This window comes from Acipenser ruthenus, chromosome 5, assembly GCF_902713425.1.
Source record: "Acipenser ruthenus chromosome 5, fAciRut3.2 maternal haplotype, whole genome shotgun sequence".
Lineage (NCBI taxonomy): Eukaryota > Metazoa > Chordata > Actinopteri > Acipenseriformes > Acipenseridae > Acipenser > Acipenser ruthenus.
The window spans coordinates 68,937,514-68,965,013 of NC_081193.1; the positions used below are offsets into that span (position 1 = coordinate 68,937,514).

Below are 27,500 nucleotides of genomic sequence, written 5' to 3' on the forward strand. Positions count from 1 at the left end.
CATCTTATTCTTTGCTCCACGGCTATGTACAGTATTGCACTATAGATTTTTTTTTTTTTTTTTAATCTCCCTAACCAAACTTTATTCTCAGTATAGGGATTACCAAAAAGAAGGGGAATTGTAAACAAAAGCTACCCCTTACCATATTTTTTACATTAGTGTATATTTTACCAAAATCTTTGGAAACTATGAGATATGGGAAGAAGAATATTTTATGGTATGTATCTTTTAAATCAAATATCAATTTGAAATTTACCCTACTATTGAGGGGTTCAGTGTTCTGTTCCTCCAATACTGAACCCTACATACTCCTGATAAATATATATAAACATGAGTAGGTGGGGCTAGCAGCTGAAAGGTCATGTTGCCACATGATTTAAATAAAATGAGAAGTGATTTTCTGGCCAATATTCTAAAGACACGCTCTTAGCAAAGTCTGGTAAAGGCAGATTTAGAGAAAAATGATAACATCTCAATATTGGAGCTACATAACTCAGAGCCACTCCTAATGATTACAATCACCATAAAATATTTTGAGAAAGGAGCTACTTCCTCTTAAATTTATGAGGAACTTCATCTTTAATATCATGCTAAAAATGTATTTTGATTTAACAGAATTTGGAAACATTATAAAAAAAAAAAAAAAAAATAAAGACTTGCTTTCACTGTTTGATGTTTAAAATGTTGGTGCACCAAAGGCTATATTTTATGATGGAAAACAGTGGTGGCATTCAGATCTGCTGCAAATTAGATCAACTGAACAGACTTCAACGTTCCTTGCAAAGTTGTACATTGAGTTGCTCTTGGGCCTTTAAACACGGTTAGAATTTATGCTGGATTAACAGCAGAAACACTGCTTTGTAACTAGTACTAATTCTTATGAAAAAAAAAAAAAATAATAGAAGGCAATGTAAAAAAAAAAAAAACTGACTCGAGGTAATACAAGTCTAATGGTGGATGTCTCCACTTAATTGTAATTAGCTTGCAAAGCAGTGTCTATATATGCTTGAGCAATGCAATGTGACTGAAATCAAAACAAGGAGACTGACTCTTTACTTCGATTATTTAAGATGCTGTTTAAATTACTGGGTATAATGCTTTGAAAATGATAAATCCATGCTCATTATAACATGTTTACCGAACCTGGAAGTGCATTAACCAAGTAACAAATGATAGGCTCTGGCATGCTCTACAAAGATGGGTAACTGGGTATAAAGACAAAATGTGCATTTTGGGTGGCTCCTATTTTATAGTTCAACTTCTTTTACTTTGGGGGTTACGGCATTGCTACATTAGGTAATTTGCTGATAATGTTGTTTCAGCAAGATAAAGATAGTCATCTAAATAAACATGTAAAGCAAGAGCAATGTGGAAATAAGAAAAAAAAACTACAAGAATTTGGAAGCCCATAACACACATAGGCTCATTTTTAATTTGAGTTGAGGCAGTGCATGCCATTTGGGATAAAATGGGCTTACGCTAGCATTTAATCAACTATAACAGAGCCCAGTACTGTATATCTGTTTGCCATGTATAATTAGAACAAATTCTCATGGATTATCTAACCTATTAATGAATATAAATGTTCAATAACAGGGGGATTACCTTGAAGGTGAATAATGCTTACTCAGCCATTTATGGCCCAAGACAACAATCTTCACTGAAATTTTTATTACAGTTAAGGTACCCCAGAAAATGATGTAAAACATCCACAGTTTTAAAGTCAACAAGTTTCCATAGGGCCCAATTGACATGAAAATGCAGCTTTAGTAGGCTTCCTTGATTCAAGATTTAAATAAATTAATTCCTAGTACATACATTACTACCTACCTCCTGCTATCAGCTTATATTACAATAAAGATTCTGAATCTTACAATTGCCATCATAAAAAAACTTTATAATTAGAGTTCTTATTAATGAAACTAATGTGTTAATGCCAATTCTTTCATGCTTTTCAGTGAACATATTTTATCACGAGAGAAGCTTGCTGTTATAAACTATATGTGCCATCTTTTTATTAATCTGTCTCCCCCCGACATCTAAGGCCTTTTCAGCAAGATCGAGCAGAGTGCAGCTATGAAAGAAATCAATTATTTCCTCCTCAAGCCTTGAGATGACGACCCACAACAAGACTTGTCAGAAACTATCTGCAGACGACAACAAAAAAATTTAGTTTACCACGTATCCCTGGGCCAGAAGTGACATTTTGTCATGTGATGCAGTGGCCTTGGCATACAGCTATCAAAGTATTTGAAACACGCCACCCCTGTGTCATCACTTAGGACACAACTTCCTTTGGTGAAATCAAAAAGCCAGTAGATGATTGATCACCGGCTTAAAAAAAAAAAAAAAAAAAAAAAAAAACATATAAAACCTGACTGCAGAGAGCCTGGTGGCTGTGCTTGTATGTGGGCTTTAATGTACAGTCAAAACTAAGCAGGACCATATAAGTGTAAAGCTGCAGGACCCACAATGTGGGTAAGGAGGAAAAACATTGAAACTTAATAGGGTGACCCAACTGACAGAAGGCCTGTGAATGTATGTTTCTCTCAATGGCTTTTTGCCATTCTTTAGCCCATATGCATTTACTCCTGAAGCCTGTGTTCATTTCTATTCATATCACATTTTCCTGGCAGCTTCTATTTTTTATTTTGTGGGGAATAATTCAATTTAATATTGAATTAAAGAATGATTCTTCATTTTAAAATGTGTTTCCTGTAGCAATAGAAGATTGACATTTAAATTAATATCATCAGGTTAGTCATTTGATTTTCTGAACGTTGAAATCTTCATACGGATACAGCGCTGGTCGAATCTTTTATTGTTATCTTCTTTGAACCATTTTTAAACAATTAAAAGTAAAACTCTAGTAGATGTGTTGTACTTCATGTTAGTATGTCTCATTATAAATGTCAATCATCAATTAATAACACAGAAATGATAACTCGTAGAATAGTCTGTACAATACAGGTCTACAGAGTGCAGACTACTAGCTTATTGAATCCAGTAGGGGTGAAGTCTCAGGTGAGAATAGCATGACATGTGAAATTGATAGCAGGGGGATGCCCATGGCTGCCGCTGCCATCTTTGTATGCTGTCTTCTTGTGTTGTTTACAGTGAAGTATACACTAATGATTGGCTGTAGGTAGGTGTACTTGATGGATACTGGCTAATGCACAGGCCAGTAAGTTTCATGGTACCGGTATTTCCATGGAGTAGAATAAAGAGACCCAGAGCCCAAAGAACTGTTTACTTTGATATTTGTAATGTTCAGGAAAGCTTTCACACTATATACTGTTACAAGACATTTCATGTGTACTGCTTGACCTACTTTATCCCCAAAGCTATGCATGTTGTAAAGGGGCGAAGCACATTAATACAAGGCCTGCACAATTACAGTATATGACAAGCCAGGTGATGTAAGGAGTATGTAAACAGAAAAAAAGAAAATGACACAAAGAGGGAGCCCAGCTGGCTATAGCTTTAATTGCCCAGACAGTTGCCATGCCAGACCAGCCCCATGTGTGCCATGAGTCTACTGGGAAAGCCAGGCTACACCGAAAACATATTCTGGTAAGATGATATCTCAGGAAAAGCTGTTGGTAATGGTCTATGGCAAAAGTGATTTTTAAAGTATTGTGAAGGGAAACAGACATGCACCAGTGGAGATCATTACTGGGTTCTACAGTGGCATGGAACAACAGCTGTTATATGTATCAATGGAGGGGCTTATATATTTTTGATGATGTTTCACTAATAAAGTGAAAAACACCAATGAGATAATATTATAATAAAGTGTACTTTATTAGCTTGAAGAAATCTAAGCAGAATATCAGCAGACCACATCATTAACTACAATGGCAATACAATGAATTTGTTATATATGTTCTGATATGGTAGCTCATGGGTTATGATACAGCATCATGGTTCTATGAAGAATTACTGTAGTAGTTGTTACTATTGTGATACCATTTGTGCCTGTAAAGCACGTAAACACTTTAAAGGCTCACACAGTGCAAATGGCTCAGGTGGTGCAGAACCAATGCATTGCCAGGTAATTTGGGTATTTAAAAGGGCAGTGTTAAAAAAAAAACACAAGGCTAATAATATCATTAAATCACTATGAAGATTTACTATTTTCAATATTTCACAGTTTTTTTTTTGATGTGTACACCAAATTGTGAAATAAAGAGGGAGCACTGTATTGATATATTATTTTGTAAACCTTATCATGTAAATAGAAACCATTGTGGCATACCAATGAATGTATACCACGTCTCCAGACTAGAAACTGGAAAACAGCTTATAAAGAAAACATCTGGGAGAACTTGGCCTTGGTATTTTTGGCATAGTAGATGTATTTGCAAAGGAAATTAACCTTGACTACACATAAAATCAGAGAACACACCATGTTTTAGAATACGATTGCAGTGGTTAGAGGCTATTAATAAATGACTCCAACAAATGTTTAAATAAATGATAACTGTGGGTATAAAATAATGTTTTATTTTGAAGTATCTAAGTGTAGTTTAAACATTTAATTAATAAGCAGACATTTAGTCACAGTGGTACATGTTTCAACTTGACATCCTTATTCTAAAAATGCACCAATAAAGACAACTGTAACTCCAAAGTGATTGGGGAAAAGAGGTGAGATTAAAGTAATTAAAAGACTGGAAAATTATAAAATAAAAAATAACTAGAAACTAATAGCCTAAATGACTATTAGTCATTCTTTACTATGATATCAACAAATCGGAATATAGGTGTCACTTTATACTTCATAAAGTGAGAAGGAAAATTGAGTATTCAAGGTGTAGATCACTGACTGTCATAAAATGAGTGATGGTTGCACATAGCGAAGGAGGGCATTTACCTTGTAATCAATCAAATTACAAGTGACTAAGCTGTACCTTACTGATAAATTTGAATTAAGTCCAAAAAGCTGTAATTAGGTTCAGCTACCAGTGGGACAAGGTAGAAAACAAGCTGAAGGCATTAAACTGAATGCCAGGCCCAAGAATGACAGTTCTGAGCTAGGACCTGCAAGACCATGGTTCTGTATGCCAGCTAAGTTGTTCAATTTGTGAGATGTGTTATAAATTAAATAGACTAGAACCAAGAAACAAGTAGATGTCATCCATGGAAGAAAAATGGCTTATATGTACCCAGATTTTGATTCTCAATATAACGAATGTCCTAAAGTTTCATCAATTGGAAAATCTGTTGTATGGAATTACCAAAAAAAGGGATGAGTGAAGGGAGATCAAACTAGAAGAAACAAAAACAACCATATGATCATGGGCCGAGCAAAACAACACCATTGTGTTTAAAGCTAGTGAAAAATTATTAGATTCTGGTGCACATGTGAATGTTAGCAGTGAGAGTTAATGTAATTTCTGTTACTGAACCTATTTACAGCCCTCAAGCATACCAGATTGTCTTTTAATGAAGTCTGAGTTAACGTATTAGCTCCTTTGGTCCATGGCCTACTGCTGCCCCCTTCTGTATTCAGTGAATTACACCCTGCAACTCAAAGTGATAGCACTTTACACTAGACCACTATTTGATTTCTTGTGCAGTAGTTACTCAGCTATAATAACTCAGTATACTGTACCTCCAAGTGACTTCGTCTTTCAGCAATTACTCGTTCGTCTTTGTTTCCGAAGAGCTTCTTTGGAGGGAACTCTAAAGCAGCAAGCTGTAACAGACAGCAGAATATAACATCAGTCTTTGTCAAAAATTAAATGAAATCAAACACCTGCTCCAAGGGGGAGAGGAGGGCAGACATGCGAAACAGTAAAAGAAATCCGCAGGCTGCGTGTCACTTCTTTGGACCAAATTACTCAATCGTAGACGTGTGATCTGGGAATGAGCTGGGCTTGCAGTGGCAGGCTTGACTGCTCATGCTAACATCATTTTGAAAAAAAAAAGATGAAGAAAAGAAAAAGAGCAGGACAATCAAGTCTAATTGGGTCTGTAAGACAGTATTTTCTTCACATTTTACTGGAAACAGAATTGTTCCCTGTCTGTCAACGTATACAAACATTAACACTACAGGCATGACCTCTAGAAGTTACAGTAAAGGCCATTGCACACTGGATCCGATAACACATCCGAATTTAACGTGTGTCTAAACAGAAAAAAATGATCATGTGCATTCCCTATTGCACCTTGCGTAATTGTCGTACGACTGTGATGTGTCAATTTTGGAATCGAAACAAGTTCGATTTCATCCGATTTGACATGCGTTAAAAATGATATTGACCAATGAAAAACGACTGGGAAGACACATGGGTTTTTGCATTTCTCTGAACAAAATGGAAAATCTAATTGTGTCTGTCGCAAAACAAAAATGACTATCAGAAATCCAACAAAGATTACACAGACTTTAAAAAAAAAAAAAACATATGGAAAGACATTGCAGACATTACATTGGAATACAACTCCTTTTCTCAAGCTAGTGCAGTGTTCCAGCCAAGTCTCAGAACTAAAAATGCTGGTGCATTATTCGAGTGCACAAGAGTTTCCCACTCAGTACTAGTACAAAGATCTTTTTTCATATCACGGCAAGATATAAGAAACGTTTTTGTAGTGCCTTTACAGTCTGCTTTTCTCTTTAAAATGAAACAGCAATATTTATTTATATATATTTACAGAATATGGAAGTGCTGCTTCAATCATTTCGATGAATGGTCAACCTGTGCCATGCTCCAGTCAATCGCTTTACCATTCTTGTTAAACTTTCTTGACATAAAATTATTAGGCTTATTAAAATTAGGATTTCTTGAATATATGGGGACCTGTTTAAAGTGTATTTGTAATATTGATATGTATTAAATGTACAGTCATACATAATTGTTATGTATCATGTTTTTAATACATTAGATTTAAGGCTTCAAGTTTTCTGTTTTTATTTCTGATCACATGACGTCCCTTTAAGCTTATTTTGAGCCAATTAAACTAAGAAAAAGCTGTTAATTATATAATAATGCCACTTGTTTTTACCTTCATATCTTGACTGAGCCTGATTCTGTTTTTGCTTAATTTTTATTTCAAACAGGCGTAACAAATTACGTTAACTGCTCTTCGCTGATCCTAACTGCATTTAATTCTTGCAGTCGCCTAGTTTATCGTTGTGCTTTTGTTATTTTCACTCGTTTAACAGAGTTGTGGATTTCGATTTTCTCTTCAGCATAAAATACCCAGTATGGAATGTACACTGATAGCAAGTCCAACATTTAAAATGAATTTGTAGCAAATAAAAAAAATGATTTAATTAATAATTTTCTCTTTATTGGGATGTAGAGACAGCTGAACAACTACAAATTAACATTTAAAAGGGAGGTAGATATTAGGGCAAAACGTTCAAGCCCTAATAATATTATATAGTAATGCTGATATTTGGCAACTAACGTCTGCGTATTAAACAAAAAGCAAAACAGACAATAAAAAAACATTCATTTTCATGGCTGGGGAGATGCTACTTTCTCCATTGCTTTATATTGACACGGTGCTATGATTTTGTACACTGCGGTAATGACAGAAGCTAGATAATACATTTTCCCCGACAGAAATGCAAAATTTCATGTGCAAAATAAGTGTATATACATTTCATTTCCCTGGGTTTAAGTTCTGAACCCACATATATTAAAAACCATAATGTATTATATACCACACCTGAGGTCCATAACATGTTTCTGCTGTTATTTCCTCTACTGTATAAGAGGAAAAAAACAAAGCTGTTTAAGCACCGAGGCACAAAAGTAATCCTGCTGCGAAAATAGCATGGCATGCTACCAAGTGAGAAATGACGGTCACCTCCTACTATCTCAAGCAAACTGAGAGATATGTGAGCTGTCCAAGTCACACCCTGGCTTCTGCAGAGCACTTATGAGAAGTCACACGCTTCTGAGAACAAATTCTTAAAACAGCTATGCAAAACAAAAACAAACAAAAAAATAAAAAGGACATTTTAAAAACTGGAGACATATAGTTGTGCCTAAACGTAGTGACACCCTTCTGTTTTTATTGTGAAGTGCTACAATTCATGTTGATTTCACTTCCGTATCTTTGTACTATATGTGAAAACACTCAACACCTTTAGTTTTCAATTATGCTAAGAATTATTGTATAAAACATTTGAATTTGAAAAAAATATATGTTCCTTTCAGTTTGCAGCCTTATTGTATCTTCTAAAAGGGTTTTATACATCAAAACAATAAAATTAAGCAAAAAAATGAACACAAAAAATAGATAACAGTTTTCAAAAGTAGTTAAATATATTTGTCTTCATTTTTTCACATTCATTAACTGTTTTCAACATTTCAGTAAGTTGTTACTAGCACAAACAGCAGTCAGTCTAACTTACAATTGTGACTACATGGTGAAGTAATGCCAGGGCTGACTTCCTCAAATAAAACAAGTATATCAGTAACTGCCAGGGATGTAAATTCAAAGGTAGAGATGTCAGTATGATGAAAAAGTTGATGACATATATCAGCAGTATGTACAGAATAGTATAGACTAAGAATTATCAATGAAATGTTTGATCACAATATAATGAGTAGTTTTACAGATATATGCAAAAATGTAAGTGTGACAGAGACGGATAGAGAAACGGACAGACCAACACCCATCTATATGCCCAGAATACCAAGTTTCACGACAATTAGATAAGTGGTTCTCCTGATAAATGCAAAAATGTGTTAAGTGCAAATACGTATTTTCATATGACCATCTCCACTACTGTGGGAGATAATAAACACTTTGGTTTAACATTGTGTCAAAAAGATGACACCTCAAACAGCAGTGTTCCCCTAACACCATGCTGGGGCGTTGGTTTAGTTCAAGCCCAGAGGGGTGACCGCACCCCTACTGAATCAAAATCATAACATGTAGCAGCAAATTCACTTACTTAGCTCAAGAGACTTGATGAGATCAGAGTCTAAGCTTGCACAGCTTTGACAAGCAGCTGTTACTGACTAACTGGAGTGACGTCTTTTAGTAATACTGTACCAATTTCTGTAGCCAGAGGGTTAAGCTACCATATTTGTTCAGGGGCTTATCAAAACGTATGAATTATAATACAATGTGAATAACATTACAATATGAATGAGCTAATTTCTGTAATTAGGGGGGCTCCTATGTTTTGTCTATTCTATTTCCTATGCAGGCTATAAATATATTGGTCCATAAATTCACGCATTCCCATTAAAGGTTCCTGTACAAATTATGCAAATGCACAGTACAATATTTTAATAATACATGGCTCTGAGTAAAACCACAAGAAAATAACCCCATCGCAAATCCATCTGATCAAATATGACTGGAGAATAGCTCACAAATTCCTGTTTAGCTAATTTTATGATCTTTTGCAATGCAATTTATGGAATAATGCTAGAAGGCCCACGGTACTACATTGCATCTGCTGTTTGATTAATACTATCACATTAAAGCCAGAAGGGTAAAAAAAAAAAACACACACACAAAAAAAAAACACAACCTCTTACTGCCTCAGCATTCCTATCAAACTCTTTCCAGTTTTAATGATTTTTCTCTAAATGGTGTTTAGTTGGCACAGTTTCTAAAACAACCTTGTCTTGTATGGCAGGGCTGAGCAGTAAATTTAAGCTCCTCTGGCTCCGGGAAATGCCAGTAATGAAAACTCATCACAGACATAGCTGTAATTCTCACCGCAGATGAGATGGATGCATTTATGACTAATCTCAAAATACGACGTATCCCTGAGTCCTATCAGGATTGCTGTCAAAGTAAAATATTCCATCACAAAATGAGTGATTTTTTTGTCACCAAATGTTGATTTGTTGTACAAATAAAATACTACTTTGGCCACGCGAGCTGTATGAATTAATTTGAGTGTCCAATATTACTGTGGTTTTAGTGTGATATATTCTTTGGGGTTTCAAGGTTAGGGTACAAACTATTTTCTCAAGGACTGTCTCCAATAACATCAGGCCATGCTACTTAGAAGCCTGTGGAGTAATCCTAAGTAGTCCTATACAAATTAACCTAGATGGTTGATGAAGTTATAGTGACAGACAATTAGTTGTAGACCTTTATTCCATTGAAAAAAAAAAAAAAGATGGCAAAGGTTGTACCAAAACACCCTTTTAAAGTCTTATTAGCATTAAAATTTCGGACCAGATTCTGCTTTAATCTTATCACAGTATTTATCGTGATTTAATCTATACTTTGTTATTGCAGTAACTGGCATACTAATACGTTTTATTAATATTTTCAAATTAAAATGTGTCCAATCTAATAAACTATGCCAAAACCCACAAAACACTACACTTATTTTACATGCAGGTATACAGGAAGTGGCAGTGACTGTATCTGAGCTTAATCACCTCGGCCTCCAGTAACAGTCATATTGGGAGGAAACAAGTCTAGCATATTTAGGGCACAAGGGAAGAGGCTGTAACTATAAAAATAACATACTACAAATATATATGGTAAAACATATTACAATGTTGCATTCAAACACATCTTAATTTCCCCAAAGTCCCATAACTGGGTAGATGGTGTTATTAGAAACGAATAGCTGCATCTCAGATGATCTATCACATGTAAATATCTTCTTATCAAAGTTTATTTAACCTTAGAACTACTAGTGCTGTCAAAACAGCCACACTGTCCTATGTAGTGAAGCATAAGCAAGTTCTTTGACCAAATAGTGTTTTGGATCAAGACATTATTTATTTGAAGTGAGCCCGGACATTACTTACTGACACCAAGGTCCCATAAATAACAAATGCAACAAAAAATACACCATACATACAAAAAACAAACAAAAACCAGCTTTCCCAGTTTTCTTCTCTTTGGGTGTGTGCTCACTGAGTATAAATGTTAAAAAAATATTAATACAAAAAATATTACAGCTGCCAGTCACGTTTTAAGCTGTCTAACTTCAGTTGGCAACATGATGTATTTATGTGTAAAGTGTGTGTATTAAGACCGGTAACAAATTGTTAGGTTATTATCATAACCCTGGTTCTCTGAAATAGAAATATTAACTATCACTAATGGATTATTCCCCTTTAAGAACCCAAGAACTGAAAAGCATTATGCCAATAAACTCTCGCGAGAGTGCATGACGCAATGCGAGTTGCCCCGACAAAAGCACATTGCAGCCATTTGCAAATTCTCTTTTTACTTTTGAGTCTCGTGGCTCTGCAGCGACCACGAAGACTGATGGCTAATATTTCTATTTCAGAGAACCAGGGTTATAATAATAACCTAACATTCTCTTTCAAATACGAAATATTAACCATCACTAATGGGTAAGTATACCCAATCTGTCATGAGGACAGACGAAAGACTCTTCTGAGCTAACCGCGCTAGCAGTTACTTACCGATCGATTCTTAGTTGAGGGGATGGCCTCTGAGGCAGCCCTCAACACTTTTGATCCAAACCCAGGACACAGCAGATCCACGATGTTCATCCTGTAGAACCTTGTGAACGTGTGGGGGGTCGTCCACACCGCTGCATTGCATATGTCCATGACAGATGCACCCTGGAACATCGCCCAAGAAGAGGCCTGCTCTCTAGTGGAATGGCCAGTGATCTTCTCCGGCAGGGGGCAACTTCGCAAGTTGATACGCCATCTTCACGGTCTCCATTATCCACCTAGACAGTCGTTATTTAGACAGAGCCTGACCTTGGGACTGAAAACCGTAGCAAACAGAGTTGCTCCGACTGGCGTCAACCTTTTGTCCTCTCCACATAGTACACCAGCGCTCTCATAGGGCATAGCGTGTGGAGCATTCTGTCTCTGTCAGGCTGGAAGGAGGAGGTTGAAAAGCCTCCAACTCCACCGACTGATTGATATGGAAAGCCGAAATAGTCTTCGGCAGAAATGCAGGGTTGGTCCGGAGTGTCACTCGTGACCGCCCCTTCGCAAAATATAAACAGGCTTTGGCGACAGATAGTGCCTGAAGCTCACTTACTCGCTTAGCAGAAGTGACTGCCACCAAAAAAGCTGTCTTAAAAGACAAAAGCTTTAGCTCTGCGGAATGCATGGGCTCAAAAGATGGTTTCGTCAGTGCATTCAGCACGACATTCAACCGCCAGTGAGGAACAACGTCCTTCCTCGGAGGACGGAGTCTCCTAGCACCCTTCAAAAACTGTCCTGCCAGGAAATGTGCTCTTGGGGAGACTGAGTCTATCTTCACATGGCAAGCTGAAATAGCTGCCAGGTAGGCTTTTTAGAGTAGAAGGGCTCTTCCCACCGTCCAGCAGGTCTTGCAAAAACTGCAAGATCACTGCCATCGGACACGTCGTGGGATCCTCTCCCTTCGACAGACACCATGTCTGAAAAATGCCCCACTTGTAGCCATACTGGCAACGAGTGGAGGCAGCCCTAGCGTTCTGTTGGGTGTCAATCACCCTATTAGACAAACTCAGACGGCTCAAATGGAGCCGCTCAGGGGCCAAACCCAGAGCTGTAGGCTCGATGGGTCGTGATGCCACAGACCGCCCTGCGCCTGGCTGAGCAGGTCGTGGTGACTGTGCAACTGCCAAGGCTGTCCGCACAGGAGCTGTATCAGTGAGGCAAACCAGGCTCTCTTGGGCCAGTGAGGTGCTACGAGTAGGACCGTGGCCCTGTCCTGTCTGATCTTCTCCAGACACAGCGGTAGCAAAGCTATCGGCGGAAACGCATACAGTGGACGTGCTGGCTACTGGTGAGCCAATGCGTCGACCCCTAGACACCCTTCGTCTCTCCTCATGGAGAACCACAGGGTGCAATGTGTCGACTCCCGGGAGGCAAAGAGGTAGATCTCTGCTCTCCCAAACCCTTCCCATATGAGGCTCACAACCTTGGGATGGAGTCTCCAATCTGCGCTGTCCGGAACAAGCCTCGAGAGGAGGTCTGTAGCAATCTTCACCACTCCGGGTAGGTGTACCGCTCGGAGTGAGAGGAGGTGGGTGTGAGCCCAGACCAGAAGCCTGGTGACCACCCTGTTGAGACTGGGTGATCTTGTACCACCCTGGTGGTTGATGTAAGCCACCACTGTTGTGTTGTCCGTCCGGACAAGCACGTGTCTGCCTGATCTCCTCTAGAAAGAACTGAAGAGTGATAAACATTGCTTGCAGTTCTAGAAGATTTATGTGTTGGCCACGCCACAGAGGCCGCCACACCCCTTGTGCACCCCGACCGTTCCACACTCCGCCCCAACCGAGGTTGGAGGCGTCGGTGGTGACGACTTCTCTTCTCGTGAACGCTCCCAGCCCGACGCCTAGGTGGGTCGGTTGTTTCCACCAAGACAGAGTCTGGAGACAACATCTGGACACTGTCACCAAACGTTTGCGGTTCAGCATTGGGTGAGGGACCATCATGTTGAACCAGGCCTGGAGGGGCCGCATATGCAGGAGGCCCAGGGGAAGGGATTGAGAGGCTGCTGCCATCAGGCCCAGAAGCTTCTGGAATGTCACCACTGGTAAAGCTTTGCCTAACCGGAAGAGGTCTAGGCAGGCTGATATGCTTGACACCCTGTCGTCCGACAGCGCTGCTGTCATGGACTGGGAGACCAGACTCAGACCCAAGTAGAGCTCTACTTGAGCTGGCGTCAGTTGACTTTTCGCATGATTCACCTTCAGACCTAGTCTGGATAGGTGATCGGTGACAAGTCTGACCTGGCGACTCCGCACAAATGAGCCAGTCGTCCAGGTAGTTTAGAACTCTGATACACTTGAGTCCCAGAGCGGCCAGGATAGCATCTATGCATTTCGTGAAAATGTGTGGCGCTAGGGATTGGCCGAACGGCAGTACACGGAACTCGTAGCCTTTCCCTTGAAAGGCAAACCGAAGATACTTCTGGTGCCCTGGTTTTATGGGAATGTGGAAGTAGGCGTCCTGTAAGTCCACTGTCGTGAACCAGTCGCCCGGCCTGATGAACTGCGACAGCAATCACTGCAATCAAACGTTTTCTGTAGCTCTCAATGAGACTTCTGCACCTGTTAACAGGTAGTTTGGCCCACTCTTCCTGAGCAAACCGCTCCAGCTGTCTCAGGTTTGATGGGTGCCTTCTCCAGACTGCAAGTTTCAGCTCTTTCCATAGATGTTCGATAGGATTCAGATCAGGACTCATAGAAGGCCACTTCAGAATAGTCCAATGTTTTGTTCTTATCCATTCTTGGGTGCTTTTAGCTGTGTGTTTTGGGTCATTATCCTGTTGGAGGACCCATGACCTGCGACTGAGACAGAGCTTTCTGACACTGGCCTGTACATTTCGCTCCAGAATGCCTTGATAGTCTTGAGATTTCATTGTGCCCTGCACAGATTCAAGGCACCCTGTGCCAGGCGCAGCAAAGCAGCACCAAAACATAACCAAGCCTCCTCCATGTTTCACTGTAGGTATGGTGTTCTTTTCTTTGAAAGCTTCATTTTTTCGTCTGTGAACATAGAGCTGATGTGACTTGCCAAAAAGCTCCAGTTTTGACTCATCTGTCCAAAGGACATTCTCTCAGAAGGATTGTGGCTTGTCAATATGCATTTTAGCAAATTCCAGTCTGGCTTTTTTATGTTTTTCTTTCAAAAGTGGAGTCCTCCTGGGTCTTCTTCCATGGAGCCCACTTTCGCTCAAAAAGCGACGGATGGTGCGATCAGAAACTGACGTACCTTCACCTTGGAGTTCAGCTTGTATCTCTTTGGCAGTTATCCTTGGTTCTTTTTCTACCGTTCGCAACTATCCTTCTGTTCAATCTGGGGTCGATTTTCCTCTTGCGGTCGCGCCCAGGGAGGTTGGCTACAGTTCCATGGACCTTAAACTTCTTAATAATATTTGCAACTGTTATCACAGGAACATCAAGCTGCTTGGAGATGGTCTTGTAACCTTTACCTTTACCATGCTTGTCTATTATTTTCTTTCTGATCTCCTCAGACAACTCTCTCCTTTGCTTTCTCTGGTCCGTGTTCAGTGTGGTGCACACAATGATACCAAACAGCACAGTGACTACTTTTCTCCATTTAAATAGGCTGAATGACTGATTACAAGATTGGAGACATGTGTGATACTAATTAAAGAAACTAATTAGTTTGAAATATCACTATAATCCAATTATTTATTATCATTTCTAAGGGGTACCAACAAATGTGTCCAGGCCATTTTAGAATATCTTTGTAGAATAAGCAATAATTCATCTCTTTTCACAGCTTCTTTGCTTTATTCTATGACATACCAAAGGCATGCAAGTATACATGATAAAATAGCTTTTAATTTCATCACTTTTCAGGAGGAATGAAGCATTATTTCAATGAGCTGTAAGGGTACCAACAAATTTGAGCACGTCTGTATATATATATAATTTGAACAGAAGCCTGCAAAAGATACACCTAGAGAAAAAAAAAAAAACTTTAGCAGAAGATGTTCCATATAGAACACACATTTTCCAGGTTAGAATAAGTCTTGCATTTAGTACTGTTTATAAAAATATTAAACAGTGAAGAGATGGACTTGGAGTTGAACCAACCAGTAAACTAAGAAAGACAAAACATTTGACAAGTTCTGCTAAATAAATGCAAACAGTGGCCCAAACCGTTTTTATTGCAATACAGTAATCTGTTGCGTATTCGCTCATCACATATCCACCCTAACCGTTTATCCGTCATGATCAGCCTCTTCAGCAACGTTAGTTTATTATTGAACAGAGAAGATAGTTCAGATAGTGCAGATCCTACCAAAGTTTTTGTACACTGTGTTGTATGTGCTGTGTGCGCTGCCATTGCTGGTAGTGTCACGTGAGCTGTTCAGTGTGTTGACTTGATATGTAAATAAATCCTGTTCGCCTGCAGGGCATATCAACTTCAGCCTCCTGCCTGTCACTCAGCAGCAAATGTACACACCCACACGGCTACTCTGTCACAAGCATTAATACCCTGTATCTTTCTAAACAAGGGAATTAGGGGAGCTCCCTAATAAAAGCTGAATGGTATTTAAAACAGGATTCATTCATCCAAATTTTTACATATCTACCCCTTACTCTGGTCCCACCGCAGTCGGACATGCGACAGATTACTGTACTACATAGTCAATCTCCAGCTTTGTCAAATACTTCAGCTAACTCACATAATGTAACAATTTCCAGTGCTGTTGGTTGGGGTCATCATGCCTTAGGACGCCAGTTAAATCGACCAAATATGGCATCAATGGGATTGAGACTCAAATGGGAAGGCCAGTGTTACATGGCAGCTGTATCTTGACCATTGCAGTTCTGTCTGCAATCCATTATTTTTGTCTGACAGGGAAGGGTACAACCGAGGCAACAATGCCTGTATCTATTGATCCAGAGGAGTCAGAGGGTGGTTTGAAAAACAGTGACAACTTTACTACCCTGGCTTGTTCAGTCACCTCACATTTCTTCTATTTCCTCAAAGAGAACCTGAATATATTTGTAAGAACACATCTTCAGTGAGACCCAACTGTGCGCCACTGACATTATCTTAGCCTTGCTTCTGGGTAAATGAACCTAATTTGTCAGGTCAGTGTGTGCATATATTATTTTCCATGTTAAAAACAAGAGCGATATCGAGTATGACAACAGAACTCTGAATATTACTGCATTTTATCAACAGATGGTACTTGTTGCTATTTCCCCAAGGGCAATGACAAGCTTGTAGTTAAAATGTATACAGTTAAAGTCAACATACTGTAATAAAGCTTGTGTATGGCTCTGGGTTTAACACTTGTGTTACTTTTATACAAGTACACTGAGTATGATTTTCAGAGATATTCAGGCATTTAATTTAATTTAAGGAATTGCTACCATAGAAGTGATAACACAGATAATTGTCAAAAAAAAAAAAAAAAAAGTGTTATACTTACACGCAACATTTATATAGGAGCCAGCACCATATACCGACAGGTACGGTCTACTTCATACTCACAGCAATACAAATATAAATTGATTCAGTAGATGGAGTTGGCTCATAAACATAACCAGACACTATAGATCGGTGACCGCAATAAAAAAAACACCCAGCATGATTTGAATTATCATAAAAAAAAAATAACAAAAAATAACAATGTAATATGAACCTAGTTACTCTTTTATAAAGTGCACAGAAATTTTCAATTATGCAGTAATTTTTTTGGCCTGAGGAAAATCTTACAAATGAGCCTGGCTCAAAGACATTAGAGGCTTTTAAAACAGCATTATGATTCCCTCCTCTGAGGTTCTGTATCTTTAAAACCCATTAAATGTTTTGATAAAATGTTTGTGCTGCTATAGAATGAGTTTTATTATAAATAAAAAAATAAAGTTTAAAGAAAGAAAGAAAGAAAGAAAGAAAGAAAGAAAGGACAGACAGCCAGACATTCTTCTACTTTAAACTCCACTGAACTAAATGTGTAAGATTTTATCATCGGCTCTTCTTTGACTGATTTATTTTTCTGTGCAGTTGGTATGTACAGGACTTCAAATACATCACTGCCAAATGGCTTCCAGCCTAAGCAAAACTGACAGCAAATTGATAGTATTTTTGATAGCTTTCTTTGAAAGAAAACAGCCTGGCAACTACCAAGTGTGGTTGCATATCTATTACTGCAAATGTTCTGAGATTAATTTATTCTGTTTCCTCCTTATCCATGTATTCACTGTTAATATTGAAAAACTTACAAGAGCAAGTCATTTACATTTTTATTTATTTTTTCATTCGGTTTGTGGTTTTGGGTTCTGTTGCTCCAATAGGACTATAACTTTTCCCTAAATTGGCTTTTACCTGCCTTTGAACTTGCTTTGAGCTTGCCTGGACTGAACATCCTTCCTCATTCCATTCAAAGCATGTCTGAATGTGATTTTAAAGCCCCGGTCACACCTGGAACGATAACGATTTAAAAAAATCGTTCCAGTTCAAATGAATGGAGGTGGTCACACTGTAAACGATAACGATCATTGTAAACGATAACGATAGCTATCGCTTTGATCGCTTTCAGAGTGATTTTTTCCTGCTACATATTCCTGGCCAATCAGGGCTGTATTAAAAGTGACATCATCACCTACCTGGTGTTATTTTATATATTATTTTAAACACGATAAACATTAAATACAGGCATGTCCCTGTAACAGGGCGAGCAGCCCTGTACAGTATTTGTTTGTTTTATTTTAGAATGGGGTCCCCCTCCGGCCGTGTTATTTTGTGTTTGTTTGTTTATTTATTTATTGTGTTTAGGACGGCGAAGCGCCGCGTATGTTATTATTTATGTATTTGTAACGGCGTAGCCGTGTTCGTTTTATTATTAAACTCGTGCAGAAGGTGGCCATCTCCCGAATTAATTAGGTGATTTAATTTGTTGCTAATCGGGAGATGGCCACCTGTATAAAAAGTCTGCAGCTCTCCAGCTCGGGGGTGGTGTAGTAGGAGCGAGAGCAACAAGGGAGAGAGAGAGAGAGAGAGAGAGAGAGAGAAAAAGCTTTAAGTTTAAGAAATACAATAAATGGTCCAGGTCAGGCTGAGCTGTAGCCGTCACTGTTCCTGGACTTATTCTTAAACTTAAAACACTATAAAAATAGTAAGGGAAATGTAATAAATCAATTAAAATGACATTTGAAGCTACTTACTCTTCATAATATTTAAGTCAGTTCATTTAAATAACATACAAAAAATGTATACAACATTAGTGTTATGTTGTATGCACAGCCATTGTGCATTTAGTTCTAAAAATCGTTTGTACCTTTAAAGAGCGACCAATGTTCCTATGGTTGCTAAGTTATGAGTTATAAACGATAACGTAGTGATTATTGTTAGGATAAAAAGTGCCGCAAGTGTGGTTGTTGGAGTTTTGCTGCAGTCGGCATGTTCTGAAATGTTAGTAAGAAAGCTGCAATAAAAAAGTCACTTGTTTAAAGTTTAGAAGCAGTTGTTTGTGCCCTTATGCAAATACAACAATTGGCGATGAGGATAGTGGAGTCTTTGCTTGTGCAACCACCGCCAGTTTTGGCACTGCCCGGCAAACTGCCCATCCCGTGGAACCACTGGTTCGCACAAATGCGCAATGCTGCTGTACTGTTTAGGCATGAAAGACCAGTGTATTTTTTTCAACACTGGGTCCCACTCCCACTTACGATGATGCAATCGGCTTTCTTGGAGCCACTCAATGCTTCCTCTTCCATCGGTTTCAGTTTAGACAATGGGCACAACAACCTAGTGAGTCTGTCCCTCGATATATATCTGCCCCAAGGGAGCTAGCATTTTCCTGTAAATTTGAAGCACCGCAGGACCAAATAATTAGAGACCAGCTCATTGAGAAGACATCTAGTGCACAAGTGAGAGAAAGATTACTACTGGAACCTGATGATGTAAAATGGAATAAGACACTTCAGATAGCCATCCAAATAGAACCTTGCAGAAGCTCATAGAAGCATCCTCATTAGTCAGTTGACTGTCCTCCTGTATCATAACTTGTCAATGTGGCACCATGATCTACTTTGTGTTAATTGTCTATGCTACTAAGTACACTAAGTTAAAAATAATAATAATAAAAACGCTAAAATCATTTAGTTTAAATTTAAAATAATCTTTTATTTACATTGTACACCAATGTGTACAATGCAACAGTATGATTTATTTTGTGTTACCGGTAGCCTACAGGCTAAAGTAAAAAGTGATTTTCTCTTCGTACATACGACAAAATGTATACTTTGTAAACTGTTGCAACAAATGCAAATTGCGGTATGTTTGCATTGCGACTGGCTCATATTAGTACAGCAACCCCCAAGTGTCAATTCTTGCTGGGCAGTGGCATTATGGAGCCCATCAATGCATCTCCCTGGATTTCCAACCTAGTAATAGCATAGGAAGAAAATGAGGGACTGTGGCAATGTGCCCCACTCCTGTGTGTATTTTTGTGTTTTATGTTGTATGTAGTGTGTTAATGTTGGTGTATTGTAGTTGCTACACGGGATATAAATGGGTATGTGTTTAAAATGCATAATTGTATTTAGGCACAGGGATAGCACTTCACTTCATGTGCATTTAAAGTAGTTAATAATATGTGAGCATGGGATTGCACAGATTTAGTTCACGTGCTGGGATTCAAGTGAATAATTAATTGGTAATTGAATCCCAGCACAATTGTATATATAGATGCACGTTTCACTCACTCTTGGTTGTGTGTTCGGTAAGTGGAGAACGGGTGTGGAGAAGGAGAAAATAGAACTTAAAGTAAATTAAATATAAGTTGCTGGGACCCACCGTGTTTGTTTGTCTGTTCGTCCTCTGTTTGTTTAGTGTTAATCCGTTTTGTTTGTCTATTTATTTTGGCCTCAAGTGCCGTGTCCTGTTTTCTGTTTAAACCTTTTATTTTACAATAAATCACTGCGCGTCACAGCACTTCAGTTTCACTTGCCACTACTGTCTGTCTGTGTACTCCTTTCTAGTCTGACGTCATCACTGAAGCCAGCCTGTCACAGGGACTTTTAATTGCGTTGACCTGAGAGCTGTGAACAGGGCGATCATTCCTGACAAGTACCCGCTACTGTGAGCTGCTCACCACTCACTTCTACGACACTGCTGTCTTCAATAAGCTGGACTTGTGCCAACACTACCTCCAGGTTCCCCTTGATCCGGCCAGCAGGGACCTCACAGCATGCATTACCCACGCTGGAATTTTTCGCTACACCTGAATGCCTTTTGGATTGAGCTCTGCCCCCAGCTCCCAACCCAAGGGATCTCTCTGTTGCAGTCCATTGTGGAGGAAATACATTGCCTCAAACTGCTTCTGAGCTCGCCTTGTTCCTGGGAATGACAGCATACTACCTCAGTTTTTTGCCACAGTACTCAGCCACCACATCACCGTTGCATCAGCTCCTTAACAAAGTTGCCCCATTGAAATGGACTCCACTTCGTCAGGCTGCAGTGCAGACACTTAAGAGGTAGCTCACCTCAGCACCTGTTTAGGCTCATTTAAACCTCAACACCGTTACCTATGTTACCTGTGACACATAGGCCACTGCACTGAGATGTCTTCTCACAGATGCAGGATGGTTTGTAAAGACCAATATTTTTTCCTATGCTTTAAGTCTAACAGAAAATAAATACTCTGTTGAAAAGAGGCTTTGGCATGCATCTGGGTGTGTGAATGCTGGCACATGTATTTGTATTGCTGCCATTGACCCTCTGGACAGATCACCAAGCGCTCACAGCAATGATGTCCATATCAGGAACTGAGCACAGACCACTTAGGCTGTACAGATGGGCGGACCGGCTACAGCAGTATAATTTCCAGCTACAGCAGTATAATTTCCAGCTACAGTTCACCCCCGGGCGTGACAATTCAGTCACAGACCATCTATCACGGTCAGTCACAGATCCTGAACCCTGTGGACACTGAGCAATATCTGGTTAAAACGCTACAGGGACCTCTCAAGGAGGGTGTGTCTAACAGAGCTCTGGCAGGTATCAATGGATTCTCTTCTCTGCACTCCATGTTCCTACATCACAGACGGCTGGCCATCTTGGGTAGCTGATGAACTGACACCATTTTCAGAGATGTGCGGTCCTGGGATCATTTTTGTGTGGCACGGGGACATCGCACAGTGGTGCGAAGTGCGCTGTAAGCATGGGTGCTGAACATGGCACATGAGGGTCATTAGGATCGTTAAGCTGAAACAGCACTGTTCACACCTAGTGTGGTGCCTGGCATTGACCAAGAGATTGAACTGCTGGTCAAGGACTGCAGAGCTTGTCTAGTCAGTGGCAAATCTGGACAACCTGCCCCAATGCCATTACAGCCAGTCACTTGGCCATCTAACCCTTGGGAACACCTACAATTATGACATCCGTGGGGAAATCCATGGCGGTTTCCATCACCAACGCTTGTAGTTATTTATGACCAAAATGCGGTGAGGTTTTTACTGTGATGTTAGTCACCACCCAGCTCCTCATTTACATACTGGTCACACTGATTGCCCGCTGGCGATTGCCACTTGTCTTTACCACAGATAATAGCCCACAGTTTATTTCGGCCGACTTCTTTACCACTTTTTTGGGGCAAAATGGTATTAAATACATTCGTACAGCGCTGTATCACCCCCAATCCAATGGGGGAGTAGGAAGATGAAATAAAAAAATATTAAGAATGGCATCCAAGCACACCTCGCTCAAGGCTGTTCATTCCAGACAGCCATCCTACAGACCCTTCTGCTCTACAGGGCAACCAAGCATGCCACCACAGGGGTCTTGCCAGGACTTAACAACGGGACATGAGCTACAGCTGCCATTGGACTGACCTCGGCCCCAGAACCATGACCTTCTCCACCTTTGGCTCACAGTTCAGTCCACTGACGTCAATAACAAATTAAAAGGTTTGATCAAATTCACAGAACAAAGTCACCGGGAATACAGGTCCTGTACTGGGTCAGCGTCAATCGGCCATACCGAGGTAGTATAATGCGATCCTCTCCACTCTGCCTCAGTTGGCACTTGGGACCAACAAACTTTCAGCTTCAAGACAGATCTCAGTTGCACTCCTTATAAATCAACCAGATTTTAAGTCAAGTCAGCCGAGGGTCTACTTCCTTCCCACTAGCACTGACAATGCAGGCACTACCCCTGATGTAGGCGCTCGCGGTCCAGTGGTGCCCATGCAATGTCCTCAGAGAGTCCGTCAGTGTCGTGGTTATCTTCAAATCATTTGTACCATTAAGAGTGATCAATGTTTCAATGGTTGCTAAGTTATGGGTTATTGACGTAGACGCAGACACAATGTTTTGAAATTTTAGTAAGAAAGCTGAAATAAACAAGTCACTCGTTTAAGGTTTAGAAGCAGCTGTTTATGCCCTTATTCAAATGTAAAAATTAAGATGATAAATTGTGCAACATATTCTGATAGTTTTGTGATTTAGCACCCAGAAAGTCAAACCAGCTTTATCCTCTAATCTCTATTCCATACAGTCAGATGATTTGGGGTTTGCAGTTTGTAAGCCAACCCCAAATTTAGAAAACAGAATACTGATACAGAGAATGTAAAGGAAGTCACAACTGATTAATGTACACATTGTTATAAACTGTGAAATCATGCAAAATCTGCACAATATATGATTTTACATACATAATTTTGTTATAAGGACAATAAGCCAAAAAAGGAAAAGAATCAAGACCTGCAGAAAACAACAGTGTAGACAACTAACTAAAACTTTACATATTAGGAATTATATGGACTGGATGTGACAAGACTGAGAAGTGAATTAAACATAAAAAAACTTTTTTTCTGTGCCTTAAAAGAGTTAGTAATGGGGTTCTAAAAAATATAGCGTTACACGTCCCCACGTGTTGTTACAACTGTTTAAATAACGTACCTGTCCTTTTTCTTTTTATTGTTAGCATCCTGACAACGTTTTACACTTATAACTTTAAAGGCTGTGTGACAGGAATGACGAGTGGCGACGTCAGGCCAGAGTGCAGGAACTAAAAACACACAGGTATTTGCAGTTCAAAACGCGCTTTCAGCGCCGTTTTTATTAAACAAAAATAAATAAAATATTTAAACAAAAAAAGACACTTTGCTCACAGAGCACAAAATAAAACAGATAAACAAAACAAAATCTCGAACACAAAAATAATACAATCTTTTAATTTCGTTTTGCTTTCGTTTCCTCTCGCCGCTCTCACTCCTAAACACCCACACCGTACCGAGAGCGCTGCAGGTTTATATGCAGACGACTTTTTAAAAAAATAATTACAAACACTTAAACAATAATTCAATAAACGGCACCAGTCACATTCTCACGAGATGTCTGCTACCATTGCATCTGCCAGACCACATCCAAAACAATAACAAACAAAACATTGTATTTTCAAATAACACAACACGCATTCAAAACCACAACACACTTGGCAATTCGCCGTCCTTTATAAATAAATCATAACGATAATAATAAAATACAAAATAACACGGGGCCGGAGGGGGAAATCCTGTTCTAAAATAAAATAAACAAATCAACACTGTACAGGGCTCCTCGCCCTGTTACAGGCTGTTTCAAATCTTTTTGTTTTTAAATGGCCACTCTAGTGCACTAGGGGGGTTGAGATCTGCCCTCTAAATCACTGCAGGAAGAGCGATTAAAAAAAAAAAAAAACACAACAACATAACAACTTAAAAATTGCTCTGGCTTTTCAGTTTCATACCACATAATGGTTAGTTATTGCTGTGTAACCTGTTTGATAGTGTGGTCAATAATTCTTACACTATCAGTGCACTACAGCAGTCATTTAAAAAAAAAAAACACTTCAAAGTTATGTGTCAAAAGTTGTCAGGATGTTAATGAAAAGAAATTACAGGTACATTATTTAAACAGTTGCAGCAACACATGGGGCCGTACAACGCTATATTTCTCGGAACCCCACTACTTACTCTTTAAATCTTGGAATACATACATTTCCTAGTCTAGGACCACTACACAGTACCTCTTCCTAGAAGTGATCACACATTGCTGGGGGCACACAACAGTTAAAGGTAAAACGAATAAGAAACTAAGTCAAGTAGATAAACTACTGTCGTGTCTTCATCGGTGTACACAAGTTTAGTACAAAACTTCTTAATTATAAAATAAACCTTTTGCTGATTCTTTAAATAATCCCAAACTTTAAAATACTACAGCAGATGTTCGAATCACATGGTGTTAACTTAATCAGTGAATCTCAGCAACAAACAATAAATTAGCTGCAACAAACATTTAGTACAGCATCAATTAACACATTAGTTTACATCATTTAACTTCACTCTTACTATTTGCCTTTAGTCTTAATTGTTCTCTCACTCAGATCTTTGATAGAAAGAGTTTTCACAGCAGGTACATTTTCTAATCATTTGCCGGTAAGTTCTATTTGTGTGGATGTGACTGCAGTATTTCATGCTCCTTTTTAATTTTTAATTTGCATGACTTTTTTCTGATATCGCAATCCAGCCTAGGTGTCCTCAAGGCCAGTCCTCTACCTCAAGTCCAGCTCCAGGGATAGTCTCGTTCTGGATCTTGGCCACAGGTTTCTGACTTTGGATGTCCTGGGTCTGAGGACTTCAATGACAAGGTGTTTTGAACGAGCAACATGTAACTTCTCATACTGATAACTGTTATTGCTGATTTTATTTCATTTTTTTGTGTGATGGTTAGTTAGCTAAACGTCTGTTTTCTAGTTTCTGCGCAATTTGTTTTTACAATTACTTTTTTTAATTTATACACGGTTAACTGTTTAACAGAACTGCATGTAGACACTGACCTGTCCCTAAAAGATTGGTACCAGCTTTGAATCCAATACTGTTGCATCTTTATTTGTGTCATTGTCTAAGCTTCTAAAAGAAAAAAAAGAAAAATCCCACATTTTTTTAAACCTTCTAGAGCAGCCCCTTATCCTGTAACAATGTTCTCCCATGTAAGTTTGCAAAACGAGTATTCTGTATACTTTAGCTGTCCCATTTAATTTTTGTCCAACACTTTCTACTTTACTGCTCGTCAAGAGACAGTTATGTACAGGCAGCTTTGTTTATTCAGCCAGTGCCAGTGCATCAGATATGTGTAGCGAACAACACATTAGCTTTTTAAGCAGCTAGTATATTTATTCTAGCTGCTTATAATGCATATTACTTAAACAAAAGTTGTTGTCTAAAATCCACTACCAAATCATTATACATAGCAACTCTATAATGGTGCCGCTGCCATGTATGGAGCAGGGTATAGTATGCCAAAGCACTAGGAGGGTACCAATAGTAGTTGTAGTGCTTCAGCAAGATATGTACTGAATACCTAGTGTACAAAACAGTGTAAGGTAAGTGCTATGGTAGAACATGTTTGAAACATATGCTAATAATTTTAATTTTGAAAACCGAGCACCGTCCGCTCCTCTCCCCTCCAGCTTGTGTTATCCAGGGGCAAACCTTTCATTTCTTCATTTGCCATCTCGACAGCAAAGCGTTGTATAGCGTAAACTATCTCGAAACCCCTCTGCTGTTTGAGATTTTTTTTGTGAAATGCCAAGACGACCCATAAAAAAGGTGAATGCAAACTGCAACAGCGACTGTTGATTTATCATGGAGACACAACCTCTGGGGTCACTTGACAGGCGTAAGTTCCAGTTATTATTGTTATTATTATTTTTATTTTTAGTAGTAGTAAAATGTGACCGATAACCTGCTTGGAACGGTGACTGTTAAATAAAGCTTTGCTTGGCCTCTGCAGTCCGCTGCAGTTGGAGCTGCTGCAATGCAAGCTTACTGTATACAGTATATTGTACTCTGCATCAATTACGTGTCCATAAACAATGTGCATTTTTATTTAAATTATAAAAATATGAAAAACATGACTACTGTTCTATATAATGTATTTTTAAACTACATGCAATTGTTTTATTCCATTTATATGGCTTACCTGTAAAATAATAGGATTTTCAATCAAATATAAAACTAGTAGCTATGGTGATGTCACCAGTAAAGTACGCAAATGAGTATCATCGAAGGTTCGAACCTTCCTTCGGCAGCAGTGTGGAGTAGTGGTTAGGGCTCTGGACTCTTGACTGGAGGGTTGTGGGTTCAATCCCCGGCTGGGGACACTGCTGCTGTACCCTTAAGCAAGGTACTTTACCTAGATTGCTCCAGTAAAAATCCAACTGTATAAATGGGTAATTGTATGTAAAAAAAATAAAATAATGTAATATCTTGTAACAATTGTAAGTCGCCCTGGATAAGGGCGTCTGCTAAGAAATAAATAATAATAATAATAATAATAGAATTGCAGCCCTAGTAATTAATACAACTTGTATAACAATATTATATAAATAAACAACCCATTTTAGTGATTCAGTAATTCTGACTTTTTTTGACAAAAAAAAAAAAAACTTGTCACATGTCATTTTCTTACAGTTCATTAGAGGAGGTAATTAAAACAGACTTTATAAAAAAATATCCCAATTAATAAAAATTGCTAGAATGTATTAAATGGATGGTCCAATTGTCTCATGTCCTTTTGCTACCCCCCACAGAGTTGAAATACAATACAAAAATGCATTATACAGACACCTGGGATCAAGGAAGGATTGTGGGCTCTATTTTAAAAGCAAATGCAATTTTTCAGAGATGAATAAAATCATTCTTATGAAATAAAATTAGCCAAAAACTACTCAGAACAATAATTTAACATCTCATTCCTGTAAAAAAAAAAAAAAAAAAGTGTGTTCTTGATTTATACCATTACAATTGTTCCCTTTCAATTCGAAGACAACCACCACACCATACTTATGGGATATGCCTGCCTACTGGTAGGTATTCACTTAGCTCTTTATATCAGAGCTGCCGATAGGCCCCTTCCTGGATTGACACCCTCGGTCCCGCCCACCGAGGGACTAATCAGTCAGCTCACGGAAAGCCATGATCTCTTTTGCCTCTCACCTACGGTAAGGTAAGACTTCTGTGTTTAACTGAGTGTGTTTTGAAAGAGCTTTTCTGAGTCGACTGCAGTTGCCCTGCATTCGTGCTGAAAGCTGGCTTGC

At 39.0% G+C, this 27,500-nt stretch overlaps 1 protein-coding gene across 1 annotated transcript in view; it reads right to left on the bottom strand.

The window, feature by feature from the left end:
• Positions 1-27,500, bottom strand: part of kif16ba (kinesin family member 16Ba) — a 140,238-nt gene that overhangs the window by 836 nt on the left and 111,902 nt on the right. Inside the window, exon 25 of the mRNA XM_034005346.3 lies at positions 5,618-5,701. Coding sequence (XP_033861237.3) covers positions 5,618-5,701 — 84 coding nt within the window. The remainder of the gene's footprint in view (positions 1-5,617; positions 5,702-27,500) is intronic.